Source organism: Metarhizium robertsii (assembly GCF_000187425.2).
Source record: "Metarhizium robertsii ARSEF 23 chromosome Unknown MAA_Scf_2, whole genome shotgun sequence".
Classification (NCBI taxonomy): domain Eukaryota; kingdom Fungi; phylum Ascomycota; class Sordariomycetes; order Hypocreales; family Clavicipitaceae; genus Metarhizium; species Metarhizium robertsii.
This window is the reverse complement of record NW_011942160.1, coordinates 2,356,693-2,369,831: the sequence shown is the minus strand read 5'-3', so window position 1 is coordinate 2,369,831 and position 13,139 is coordinate 2,356,693. Positions and strand designations below refer to the sequence as shown.

At 50.3% G+C, this 13,139-nt stretch overlaps 6 protein-coding genes across 6 annotated transcripts; 2 read left to right on the top strand and 4 right to left on the bottom strand.

Annotated features, from left to right (window-relative positions):
* Positions 1-307: 307 nt before the first annotated feature.
* Positions 308-917, bottom strand: MAA_05716 (uncharacterized protein; the record flags this gene model as incomplete). Its single annotated transcript, XM_007823714.2, has 3 exons — positions 308-343; positions 407-467; positions 538-917. 3 exons carry the CDS (start codon positions 915-917, stop codon positions 308-310), a joined length of 477 nt encoding a protein of 158 aa, XP_007821905.2.
* A 429-nt stretch (positions 918-1,346) lies between these two features.
* Positions 1,347-3,491, top strand: MAA_05717 (DEAD-like helicase; the record flags this gene model as incomplete). The annotated part of the gene is made up of 1 exon (XM_007823715.1): positions 1,347-3,491. The coding sequence occupies one exon, from the start codon at positions 1,347-1,349 to the stop codon at positions 3,489-3,491; it is 2,145 nt and encodes a 714-aa protein (XP_007821906.1).
* A 194-nt stretch (positions 3,492-3,685) lies between these two features.
* Positions 3,686-7,383, bottom strand: MAA_05718 (valyl-tRNA synthetase; the record flags this gene model as incomplete). The annotated part of the gene is made up of 9 exons (XM_007823716.1): positions 3,686-4,092; positions 4,158-4,689; positions 4,745-4,778; positions 4,835-5,294; positions 5,350-6,366; positions 6,419-7,051; positions 7,117-7,207; positions 7,274-7,296; positions 7,353-7,383. 9 exons carry the CDS (start codon positions 7,381-7,383, stop codon positions 3,686-3,688), a joined length of 3,228 nt encoding a protein of 1,075 aa, XP_007821907.1.
* Positions 7,384-7,899: 516 nt separating this feature from the next.
* Positions 7,900-9,509, top strand: MAA_05719 (6-phosphogluconate dehydrogenase; the record flags this gene model as incomplete). The annotated part of the gene is made up of 3 exons (XM_007823717.1): positions 7,900-8,028; positions 8,082-8,973; positions 9,028-9,509. 3 exons carry the CDS (start codon positions 7,900-7,902, stop codon positions 9,507-9,509), a joined length of 1,503 nt encoding a protein of 500 aa, XP_007821908.1.
* A 197-nt stretch (positions 9,510-9,706) lies between these two features.
* MAA_05720 (6-phosphogluconate dehydrogenase) lies at positions 9,707-10,754 on the bottom strand (the record flags this gene model as incomplete). Its single annotated transcript, XM_007823718.1, has 2 exons — positions 9,707-10,562; positions 10,681-10,754. The coding sequence occupies 2 exons, from the start codon at positions 10,752-10,754 to the stop codon at positions 9,707-9,709; spliced, it is 930 nt and encodes a 309-aa protein (XP_007821909.1).
* Positions 10,755-11,465: 711 nt separating this feature from the next.
* On the bottom strand, positions 11,466-12,695 carry MAA_05721 (uncharacterized protein; the record flags this gene model as incomplete). Its single annotated transcript, XM_007823719.1, has 4 exons — positions 11,466-11,594; positions 11,660-11,793; positions 11,870-12,462; positions 12,640-12,695. The coding sequence occupies 4 exons, from the start codon at positions 12,693-12,695 to the stop codon at positions 11,466-11,468; spliced, it is 912 nt and encodes a 303-aa protein (XP_007821910.1).
* Positions 12,696-13,139: the final 444 nt, after the last annotated feature.

The following is a 13,139-nucleotide window of genomic DNA, read 5'->3' as shown; positions in this document are numbered from 1 at the left end:
TGGTCACGTGATTTCGTGATGGAGAGTCTGCGCGGTTGGGGATTATGTTATATTGTGCTTTGTGGAAATATAAAGTTGGGGAATTTATTCCTCATGTGTAGAGTTGCGGTTTCTGATTTCTTTGCTGATACGTAGGGATGAATGAAATCATTTCCTTTGTACATATATTTAATACACCCATGTGGGTTTAGAGATGACAATGCTAGGTATGAAGTTTTATTTTCCTTTGGTTATACAATAAAATACAGAGTATATACAGTGCCTCCTGAGAAAGGCATGTAATCCATCACTGCCATTGCCGTTTGATTTATTTGGGCCATTTGGTCCAGTTCCTCTTTCCCACCTGTTCGCCTGGTTAGCACATGAGACTTGGCAGCAGGTTATTCTTCTTTTCCTTTGTACGTACCCTCTTCCAAGCTTTGATCAGCTTGGGCATCTCTAGCATTGCCTTTCTTCTCTCTTCCATCCTGAACACTATCGTTAGCATAACCGCCGCAAGAAGCCCACAGGCTTGAGGTTTTGACAGAGTCGACATACTTTGCAATCATGTGTCGTTCGTGAATGTGACCCTTGACCTTTTGTCCCACACCGGTACCCTTCACTCTCAAACCGTGCTCGACGCGGTGTGCAAGTCGGTATTCGGCCCCCTTGGTCGTCTCGGGAAGCAGATCCTCGACGCCGTGCTCCCGTGCTAATTGTACGAGCTGTGCTTGTCGGCGGTATGAGTACACTGGGTCGTGCCATTTCCCTGTAACGGGGTGCTTGTAGAATCGGAAGGGATCAGGTCGCTGCTCCTGATACTGGGTTGGAGCAGATCCTGGGGACTGGATTGCCGCTGGCGGCCATCGAGCAAAGAATCGCTGTAGGGGTTCGGGCAGCGTCCTGGCTAGCTGGATGTATTTTGTTGCCGAAGCCATTGCGTCTTGTCACGGTGTGATCCTGCTCACTCGTCTGAAGCAGGAGCACCTCTTCAATAAGATACAAGATGCTGGATCGGCCAGAGGAGCCTGGCGGTCGGGATGCGTTGATGGGATCGAATTGACCGAAGTAGGAGATTGAAAGCCTGACAAGCACGTCGACAAACGAAGCTGATCTCGGTATCGAGGCTGCACTGCGACTTTTGCAAGACCCATGTTCGCGCTTGAGACCTCTGCATTTGCAGCATCTGATTGGCCAGATTTGAGCTCGTCGCATGTGGGCCTCTGAAAGCCCGGCAGCCTTGCCTAAATTGCCTCTGAGCTAGTCGTGGGCAATTCTACTTCTCGCCTCTTACTCACATACACCTTCGCCGTTGCTGCTAGGTTGCAGTTTTCATGTTCTGAAGAGACCTCAAGCAAGAGAAAGCGATGCCTCTCGATATAGAGGAGATTCTCCGGCAAAAGAAGGCCACAGATGCTGCGGCCGCAAAGCCGCGCTTCATCCCCAAAGCGCAGCGCGAGCGCATGGCGGCAGAGCAAGCCAAGAGAGAGGAAGACGACAAAAGGCGCAAAGCTGCAGACGAAGCACAAAAGCGAAGAGATGACGAGAGAAAATGGGAGTCGCGACCCAACGGACCATCATCCACGTCACATAGGATCCCAAATGGCCCATCGCAACCCCCCACCGGGCCTCGAGCCATGAACCCGCGAAAGGGTGACAGCAAGAAGAGCGACAAAGTAAACGGGGACAAAAAGTCTGCCGAGGATATTGAAGCTACGCTATTTAGGTCTCGATATCTGGGCCCTGAAGTAAACCAGCAGTCTAGCTTCTCTGCCAAAAAGAAGCGTATGCGTACGACGGAGAAGAAGTTCAACTTTGAATGGGATCTGGAAGATGATACATCCAGAGATAACGATCCCATATACAAGAACCAGGCTGTCAACAGGGGCGGTTCTCTTGCTGGCTTGGGCGGCGAATTCGACGAGGAGGCCGAGAGACGGGCCCGCAAACGAGCAAGGCTAATAGAGGAGCGAGACGTCGAAAATGGCAAGGAGCGCGCCAAGGGCATCATGGAGGACTTCTACCGTGCGCGAGCTAAAGCCAAGGAGAGAGCGGAGAGGACAGGCCTCGGGCGTCATTGGTCGGAGAAGAAACTTGGGGAGATGCGGGAGCGAGACTGGAGAATATTCAAGGAGGACTTTGGCATCTCTACAAAGGGCGGAGCAATACCTGATCCTATGCGCAGCTGGGAAGAGTCCGGCCTACCACAACGATTGCTCGATATCGTCGACCGAGTGGGCTACAAGGAACCTACGCCCATCCAAAGAGCAGCCATCCCCATTGCCTTGCAAGCCCGCGATCTGATCGGTGTGGCCGTCACCGGTTCCGGTAAAACAGCAGCCTTCCTTCTTCCCCTCCTCGTGTACATCTCCGACCTGCCCCCCCTCACCGAAGTCAACAAGAACGACGGCCCATACGCTCTTATTCTCGCACCAACCCGTGAACTGGTCCAGCAAATCGAAACGGAAGCCAAAAAGTTTGCTGAGCCCCTGGGTTTCCGCTGTGTCAGCATCGTCGGTGGCCACTCCCTCGAAGAGCAGGCCTTTGCGCTGCGAAACGGCGCAGAAATCATTGTCGCCACTCCCGGCCGTCTAGTCGACTGTATCGAGAGACGACTGCTAGTCCTGTCGCAGTGCTGCTACATAATCATGGATGAAGCCGATCGCATGATCGACCTCGGTTTCGAAGAGTCCGTCAACAAGATCCTCGACGCTCTCCCCGTCAGCAACGAGAAGCCCGACACAGACGACGCTGAAAATGCGCAGCTCATGAAGTCCTACCTCGGCAGCAGGGACAAGTACCGCCAGACAATGATGTACACGGCCACCATGCCACCGCTCGTGGAACGCATTGCCAAGAAGTACCTCCGTCGTCCCGCCACCGCAACCATAGGCAACGCCGGTGAAGCAGTCGACACTGTCGAGCAGCGTGTGGAGTTTATATCCGGCGAAGACCGCCGCAAGAAGAGGCTACAGGAGATTCTTTCCAAGAACGACTTTGCACCGCCCATTATCGTCTTTGTCAACATCAAGAGGAACTGCGACGCTGTCGCGCGGGATATCAAGTCCATGGGCTGGTCTACCGTCACTCTGCACGGTTCCAAGACACAGGAGCAGCGAGAGGCTGCGCTTGCTTCGGTGCGCTCGGGTGCGACTCAGGTCCTCGTCGCTACGGATCTTGCTGGTCGTGGTATCGATGTGCCGGACGTTTCGCTCGTCGTCAACTTCAACATGGCTACCAGCATCGAGAGTTACACCCACCGTATCGGTCGTACTGGTCGTGCGGGCAAGAGTGGTGTGGCGATTACGTTCTTGGGCAACGAGGACGCTGATGTCATGTACGACTTGAGGCAGATGCTCAGCAAGAGCTCCATCTCCAAGGTGCCCGAAGAGTTGAAGAGGCATGAGGCGGCGCAGTCGAAGCCCGTTCGGGGTGGCGCCAGGAGGGAGAAGGATGACGCCGCTGCTGGAGGCGGAGGCGGAGGAGGAGGGGCCGGTAAGGGCGGCTGGTGAAGGGTGTACTCATAGAAAGTAAAATTATCAAATGTAATATCATGAATCGTGTTAGCGGACAATCATTTATCAAAATAAATCTGCAAGAATTGTGTGTTCGTCCTTGTTGCCTCTTGGTGAAGGTGAGATTGCCAACAAAAGAAAATGAAACAAAACATAAACCAAATGGAACAATTGTATATTGTTTACTATGTTTACTCTAGCTTGAGCTGCTCAAATTGCTTGATAGTCTCCTCAAAACTGATAGCCTCCTGTTTAGCATCTGCCAGTCTCTGCTCGTCTCCCTCACGAACAGCCGCAGAGACCTTCTCTATGTAGCCAGGGTCAAACAGAATCTTCTCCTGCTTCTGAATGCTCATCTTGGCCTTCTCTAGCTTCTTCTGGGCCTTGGATATCTCTGCATCCATATCAACACGGCCCTTGACGTGCAAGAAGACGGCAACAGAAGTAGAAACGGGGTAAGCGACGCATCCAGCAGGGCGGGGAGCATCCGGCCCAATTACGTGCATGGTCTTGACACTCTTGCCGCTAAGGGACTTGATTGATGCAACTTCGGCGTTGCATGTCTTCAAAGCGGCCTCGTTGTACGCTTGGACAAAGACTATATCGTCGAACTGTGATTAGCAATCAATGGACGATGGACCGCCACACTACATGGGAACTCACCTTCGGCATTCTCCTTGAGCGAGTACTCCGACATGAGTGATCTGGTTGCCTTTGTAGCGGCCAGAACGAGCTCATACGCAGACTCGGACTCGGGGTCATCTAGTGCAGGGCTATACTGAGGATACTTGGAAACCATGATGGACTTCGTGTTGTCACCAGGTCGGCGGGGCATTCTTTGCCACATCTCTTCCGTAATGTAAGGCATGAACGGGTGAATAAGTGTCAAAGCCCACTCCAAAGAGGTATACAGAGTCTGAAGAGCAGACTGGCGCTCTTCCTCGGTGCCGTCTCGGATGATGGCTTTTGAGTTTTCAATGTAGACATCGCAAAGCTCTGCATACCAGTACTTGTAGATGATGTTGGTAGATTTTTGGAACTCTCTGTCAGCAATTGCGACGTTCAAATCTCTAGCAGCACTGTTCATCTTGTGAAGAATCCATCGCTCGGCCAAGGTCTTGCCTCGGATAACGCCGTCTGCGGCAGGGGCAAAGTCCTTAGGCAGGCTGCCTAGAACATACTTGGTGGCTTGGAACTTTAGGAAGGTTAATTAATATCCGACATAGGTCGCTAATTTGATTATCACTTACAATTTTGTTACAGAACTTGCGGTATCCATGGATACTGAACAATAGGTAAGTTTCAGCACCCGAATATCTGGCATCAGGGGTTCAACTTACACCTTCACATCCAAATTGATATCACCACCACCAGTGCTGGCATTAATCATGGTGAAACGAAGAGCGTCAGCGCCACACTGTGGAATGCCATCAGGGAAGGCAGTTTTCTGGTACTTGGTTGCCTTCTCAACTTCACTGGGATGAAGATTTCCTTGGTAGAGCTTCTGGTGCAGGTCCTCCAGCTTGATACCAGAGATAACATCCAGGGGGTCAATGACATTACCCAGACTCTTGCTCATCTTTCTACCCTCAGAGTCACGGACAAGACTGTGGCAGTAGACCTCGCTGAATGGAATCTTTCCGGTCATCTTCAAACCCAGAGTGATCATACGGGCAATCCAGAAGAATAGAATATCCCAGCCGGTCTCAAGGACAGTGGTAGGGTACAAGGTCTCCAAATCATGGGTCTTGTTAGGCCAACCCAAGGTGCTGAAGGGCCAGAGCCCAGAGGAAAACCAAGCTATGATGCGTATTAGTAACGTAATATAAAATAAAGGAATGATATAACTTCTTACTGTCGAGAACATCCTCATCCTGTTCGAGGGTGAACTTCTTGCCTGGCAGGGCGGCCGCAGCCTTCTTCTCCGCCTCCTCGCGAGTTCGTCCAGAGAACCAAAGCTTGTCATCTGCAGTATCCTTGGCGACGCCTTCAATATTGGCAAAGTAGACGGGGCATCGATGACCCCACCACAATTGTCTACTGATACACCAATCCTGAATATCCTCAAGCCACCTAAAGTAGCTTCTCTCCGCAGTGTCTGGTCTGATCTTGATCTTGCCCTCTCTAACAACTTCTAAAGCTGGTCCAGTAAGATCCTTCATGCGAACCCACCATTGAGGCTTCATACGGGGCTCGATGACATCCTTTGACTTTTCACACAGTGGTACCTTCATTGCATTATCCTTCTTGTCAACGTACAAGCCCTTCTCCTTCAGAGCATCTTGGATAGAATAACGGACATCGAAACGCTTCTGACCCTTGTATGGACCAGCGTTCTCATTCATCAAACCATCGTCGGTGAGAATGTTGATAAACTCGAGATTGTGCTTTTGTCCCAAGTTAAAATCGTTAGGGTCATGAGCAGGGGTCAATTTGACGGCACCAGTTCCGAACTCCATGTCGACGTACTCATCAGCGACGATGGGCAATTTTCGGTCAGGAATAAAAGGATGCACAGCATTCTTGCCCACGAGGTGCTTGTAACGGGCATCATTAGGATGGACAGCAATTCCGGTATCACCAAGCATGGTCTCAATACGGGTTGTGGCTACCTCAACAGTCTCGTTTGAGCCCTCAATGGGGTATTTGAAGTGAACGATGACGCCAAACTCAACCTTTTTTTCGTACCCTGGTACATCAAGCAGAGTCCGGCCGGTTAGTTCCTTGTTATCGACTTCTAGATTGGAGAGTGCGGTATTCAGATGTGTGCACCAGTTGACAAGTCGGTTAGCTCTGTAGATGATACCTTCTTCATGCAGCCGGACAAAAGTTTCGGCGACAGCAGCAGAAAGATTAGCATCCATTGTAAAGGCTGTGTATTGTTAACAGAGAAGTCCAGTAAGCCAGGTGTCGAGAATACATACCCTCGCGGCTCCAATCAAATGAACTGCCCATATGTGTCAAGGCCTTGTTGATGCGCTTGTGGTACTCTTCCTTCCATTCCCAGACAGTCTCAACGAACTTGGTCCGGCCGAGATCGTGTCTAGTCTTTCCCTCTTTCCTCCAGAGCATCTTTTCGACAACGCTCTGCGTTGAGATACCTGCGTGGTCGCATCCGGGGAGCCACAGGGTCGTCTTCCCATTCATTCGGTTCCATCGAATCATAAGATCCTGCAAGGAGTCACCTAATGCGTGACCCATGTGCAATGATCCAGTAACGTTTGGAGGCGGATGAACAATAACGAAGCTGCCAGCTTCCTTGACCTTGCCATCGGGCGTGAACTCTGGCTTGAAAAAGCCCTCTTTCTCCCACCAGTCATACCACGCTGATTCTACAGCAATAGGGTCGTAAGCCTTGAAATTGGGGTCCTCAAACGGTCGAATGCGCTTCTTCTCGCCGGCGGGGGTGTCCTCGACATAGGGAGGAACAGCTTCCTCTACCTTCTTCTCCTTAGCTTTCTTCTCCTTATTGGCGGCGTTTGCGGCCATCTGGGCGGCCTTCGCTTTTTTGGCTTCTATCTTAGCAGCCTTTTCAGCCTTCTTGCGCTCCTTTTCCACTGTATTAAGTTGCCATTAGCAACGAGAGGCCATCGCAGCAATAATGAGGCATGTAAGGACTTACAATCCTTTTCCGATTTCTCTTTAGGAGCTCCATCAGCAGCCCGAGGTGCTCCAATATCAGGAACGGTGGTCTGCGCCGCTGGCTTGGGGGTCTAAATTACATTAGTTCGGTCTTATTCTCCTCTGATCGATTCGACGGTGGGGTGAATAGTTCGTACTTCGGCTCCCTCGTTTGCCCCAGCTACATGATGAATTAGTTGACGTTCCTTATAAAGACATGTGTAAGATTCTTCTTACCGGGGCCTCCTCGCGCGCTATTGCTTGCCATGGCGGCACGTGCGGTTGTAGTCAAGGGTCGTCTTGGGGAAACAGAACGCACACGAAGTGCTCGAACTGCTAATCTGAACGTCGTGCTGAAGAAGTTTTCCGGAAGCCCGATATGTTTGGGCTTCTACGTCCTCGAGATGAAGAATGAGATCCCAAGGGATATATAGCGGCACTGATGACTCAATGCCCGAGTCTCGGTGCAAGCACGGTTGTTTCTTGAAATTTTGAGTCACTCCACGACACCACCAAACTCGATAAGGTGGGATGAGGAGGGGTCTAGAATGTGGCGGTGTGACTTGGGTTGTACCTGGGGCAGGTTCAGCCACATTTTCCAAGCCACACACACTCCGTTCATACCAGTCAGCTCTGTTCAAATCCGGCTTCAATTCACGACGGAATTCCTTCAGTGAGGCAGTATCACCAACGTGGACGCTCAATCATATAATTTTTCCAATAATATTCAAACTGTTTCCACTTACTATATTTCTATTCAGATAATAGCGGCAGCCCGTTTAGCATGGCGCTTTATGCGCAACGTTATATGCTGAGAGGCTTCGCATCAAGATGCTATGTAACATCACGGCGCCGGATCTCTACCCTCAAGGTGCCTGACCAAACGCGCTTCTCTTATTTCTTGTCGCCAAAGGTTTGTGATTTCTAACTCTGGACGTGTCATGGAATCATTGCTTAAATCTATAGGACGGGACTCGTGATCTCCTGACGAATCTGAATGGTCATGCCGTTTTAGAAAATTCACGTGGACACGACGCTGCTGTTGTTCTCGCAACTCCAGATCTAACCAAGCAGCTTGATGATCAAGAATTCATCTCAGGATTAGTCAAATTGCTTTCAGCATCCGCTAGCATCAGTGATTTCCATCTCCTATGCGCTGTTGTCGACAATATTGCGCCAGCCCTTGGTGACGTTGTCCCTTTGCAGGGCATCTCAGTCCTGCGAGGCAATGTGGATAGTCTCTTGCCTCAGCTATGGCATCCAAATCCACCAAGGGAGAAAGCTGACAAGGATTCTGTTGCGGCACTCACATTCAGCTTGGGAAAGTCGACTGTGACACTGCCCTTGACGCGAACAACATTTCATAATAACAGGGCTTCTACCCTCTTGAGTAACCGCTACAGTCTTTCACAGGGCCCGCCAGAGCTTAAAGATAGAAAAGAGAAACAATGGCAACATGTACAAATTACGCTTGACCAACCTGTACAGTCAACTACTGACCTTGGGCTATGGGCACCCCTATCACCGGTCACCCGAGCTCGAAAAATAACGGAAAGCTTTGGAAACATTGTACGAGGCATTGAGATTGGTGGCAAATCCACACCGGCCTCAACAGAGTTAGAAGACTCTGTAAACACTATGTTGGCAAATAGAAAAGCAACTGAAAGCGACCAAGGGCCGATGGGAGTCTGGGCTGTGATCACCCCTGAAACATCGGAGTCTGAGTCCCTCGTTCTAGCAGACGCTCCTGATCCGGCAGATACTTTGGAGGGCAGAATAGTGCAGCAAAAGGATGTTGAGATAACAGCAAGGTACCTCGAGCAGCAACACCAATTAGGCAGCCGAACCTACCAAGTTTGTGAGTACATATGGTATTTAATGTGCAAAGTATCGCAACTGACGATATCCGTAGTGAGCGGCGGCGGTGGCTGGGGTCCCAAGAAAGGTCTTTTGTCCCTTGATCCCCAACAGACGCATTTTGCCCTCTCAGAAGCAGAGGAAATGGAAAGGTTTATGAAAACCATGGATAACTCAGGATTCGCACCTCCAGGTGCTCATATACAATTCTTCGTACCCGCAATGGCATCTCCAGAAATAACCACCTGCCCGGCAACGGGTGTTGTATTTGGAGTTCCATTGGGCATAGAAACATCAGGAGAAGCCGGGACTGCTCCAAAGGGATATTTGGTTGCCGACCATTTTGGGGCTCTATCTAGTCAAGGAGTCTATCTTTCTGACCGGACAGACACTGACTCAGCTTCCTGCTATGAGTCGAAGATTAGTGTTCCAGGCTGTAGAATATTCGTCGGAAATCCCGAGGCTAAGCCGGGAGGTTTTTTCAACTTCTTGGGCTCTGGAAGTCTTGCCGATGCTGGAACAATAGCGCTGATGTAACAAATTGCAAACAACAAGCCACTGCATTATGCAATGCATAACCGTAAATGTATTTATACTAGAAGCCCAGGGTGAATGAACCTCTAAACGCCGCAGGGTGCTGCTCGGCCATTGAACCAAGTCAATGGCTTCCTAACGATGGGCAGGGCTTGCGGAGATTTGAACAGTATCTCTTCAAGCAGTCCGTGTAGCTTACCCTACTCTGTCTTCTTTCTTTTCCTCTCTAATCCCTCTCCCATCGCGGCTGCGACATCCTCTATACTTTTCCCTCTCACTCTCTTGCCAATCTGCTCCTTTCCAAGAACAGCGTCCTCCGCCACCGCTTTGTATACACCAGCTATACCATGAAACAACTCTTTCGTCCACCCTCCTTCATGCATCGTATCTGAAATCTCTTCCATTTCCTTAACCCATCTATATGCCTTTGGCGGCATAGTTGGCACACTCCGCTCAGCAGCAGTCAGATGGTTCGGGAAAATCTCCCTCATTTCTCTTTTCAACTCATCCACTACTCCTAGTCGATGAGCAGTGGTGAAGGACTGCGTAGCTAGCGCAGTGAAACCCTTTGTCATGGCAGCAAAGCACATTTTCAGGCCACTTGCTGCACCAATATCTGGAGAAATAGAGCGCAGGTTGAGCACTTTGGCGAGCTCCGCACCATTCTGTAATGAAGAGAGAGCATGGGGCCCAGAAATGGGAATATTCGGACGTATCCAGTCCAGCTCTTCGTCACTGTTCTTCGAGTCTGCTGCTAGTCTTTGACGGGGAGGAGCGCCGAGGATACATCCGTCGACAAATTGGACTGGAACTCGGGCCCTTCTGAACATTTCGGCCATGCCCTTGGATGTTGAGGGAGAAACAGCATTCAAGTCTACAAAAAAAATCGAATGACTCGCCGAGCCTCCAGACAAGGCGTCTGCAATCCGCTGTGCAGTAGCCTCGGCATCGCGCGGCGGTACAACTGAGAGAATTGCCGGACATTGCTTCGCAAGTTCAAAGTCCGATGCCAGGAGCTCAACATTGGCAGCCTTGGCCCTATCAATAGTATCTTGACTGGGAGAGTGTTAGCTCGTCTGACTTTTTTCACCCACGCGCGAAGGGGGAAAAAGTGATAGCTCGCCTTCTGCCTTGACAGTTGGTTGCGACTGAGAATCCATGAGCTATTAATAACTTGGCTATACCGACGCCCATGTCCCCCATGGATAGAATGCCGACCTTGATGACTTTGCGATGACCGGAAGACATTTTAAATGAATCAGAGGTTTTTTGATGATATACTATTCTGAATTTTTGTGGATGTAAGAGTAAAGTCTGGCTTGCAACGATGCGGCGGCGATCAGACTGTTGCCAATTAGTAAGGCTTCAGAGCCCCATCAGAGGTGAGGTGAATCGATTGACGGCGATTGCAGGAGTGTCATTGCCCTACATATCAAAAACAATAGTTTATTCTATTTCTATACAATGTTTCAACTCTGTAAAGAGAACCCAGAATATAGTGACCGTTGATCCTTGCTCCCGCATGCTGCCTAGAGTGTAGAGCATTGAAAGACAGCTAACCACCACAGCCGAATCATAGGGCATCATAAACCATATGCCACAGGCTCTAGAAATCAATGCTGCCTAGGTTGGTTCTAGTTCGAATATAACTTCTTGGGGCGCTATTCACGGAACATCATCACTTAATCCTCGGCAATTCACGGCTGAAACGTTGGGTTATCACTGGTCAAGTGGCGAAGGCAAGCTGGCAGGGGGCAAGATACTAGCACAACACAAATCGGGAACCCATATCTGAAGTATAACGATCAGCGCTGTGATCTACTAAGAGAGTATATTGAAGGCTTTGATACACTGCGGATGCCCTCCAGCAGACGGGTGGGCAACCTCTAGCTTTGTTACAAAGGGAATATATGGTCTTTCAACTCAGGGCGTTGCAATTCTCCTTTTTTATCAAGATTTTTACATGTCCTCCGAGGCGGTGGCACCAGTAATAATTTCGACTAGTTCTCCAGTAATAACGGCCTGTCGGGTACGGTTGTAGAGAATCTGGTACTTTCCAATCATCTCACCAGCGTTCTTGGAGGCGTTCTGAATGAATTTGTTAGACATGGACTCGATTCGATGTGCACATCATGTTTGAACGTATCACTTACATCCATGGCATTTCGTCGAGCAGAGATCTCGCAAGCGTGACCTTCAGCCAGAGCCCAGTACAGGTTATTGGCGAAACTGTACTCACGAAGGTTGACAAGAGCCTCCTCATCAACCTCAAAGGCGGAGATGTTGGCTATTAGCAAAGATGTTAGCTGGCCTGACGGATCTATTCTTTCCTTCTTTTTGCTGGTATTGCATTCTGGACATACGGGACTGGGAAATAGCCTCCTCGGAAAATGCCTCAACGAAGGTGGGTTCGTAGCTCTGGGCGTTGATGAACTTGTTGTACAGAATCTTGACATCGGTGTACTCAGTGGGAAGCATGACGATCTGGTCGACGATAGCCTGGGCATCGGCAAAAGTGGGAATGTCCTTGCCAACACCAGCGAAGGAAAGCTGGATGCCTTGGGCATTGGTTCGCTGGAGTTGAGCCTTGCACTTCTCACCAATGATGACGAGGTCAAAAGGCTCGGTGACTTCATTGGCGTAGGCACGAATACGTCGACTGAGGCCAGAGTGAACACCACCGCAAAGACCCTTGTCGGAAGAGCAGACGATGATGAGGGACTTCTTCTGCTCAACCTCGGGAGCAACCGTCTCGGCGGCTTCGAAGACCTCGTTGGCAGTCTCACCATACTTGCGAGACTCGACCATGGCACGCTGAGCACGGGTGAGCTTGGTCGACGCAACGATCTTCATTGTGCTGGTAATCTTCTGGATGTTGCGAATAGACTTCAGGCGGCCTTCGATTTCACGAAGGGTCGCGTAGGTGGCAGCTCCATTGGGGCTAGCAGCCGTAGCTCTAAAGACAAGAGTCTCGTCAGCAAAACGAGTTCTCCTCACAAGTATCCTTCCAATCATTTGTCCTTCAATGCAGAGCGGTGCATGGCCTTGACTGTGGCCGTCGTGGTGCTTTTTCGCTGCGAATCGTCCGGCTATTCGGTACAAATCTCGGGGCTATGCAATCTCCTAAACTTACCGCGCAGGAGCTGTGACCGCAGCACGAAGAGCCGGACGAGCCGCCCTCGACAACATCGTGGCAATTGTGAGAAGACGAAAGGAGCCTCTGGCCAGCGGTGACCCAATTGATCGCGATGTACGGATCAATTGATTTCGGGAAGTGGTTCGTAGTTGATCGGGTGAGGTGTATGCGGTCGGCGGTTTTGCTCCAACGCTATTTTCCCGGCAAATTAGCGGCTAAGATGGGTCACGTGATCCTAGGCTAGCTGCTCGGCCTACCCTCCGGGCATGCTAAAGAAAACACGATCGATGCCCTCGATTTCATTCTTAGTCCTGCCATTATTTAGGCTTCCTGCCCAAGGCGGTTGATTTCTCTCCCTCTTCTCCTTCTCCAGGCGTTGAGGGGTAACTACATTTACATTTTCTCCCAGTCTTCGCTTCACTTCTGCACTCGTTCGATTTCGTGTGATACGTTGATGCTGAGATCCATCCGTCAGCGCCAGCGTTCTATCGAACCCA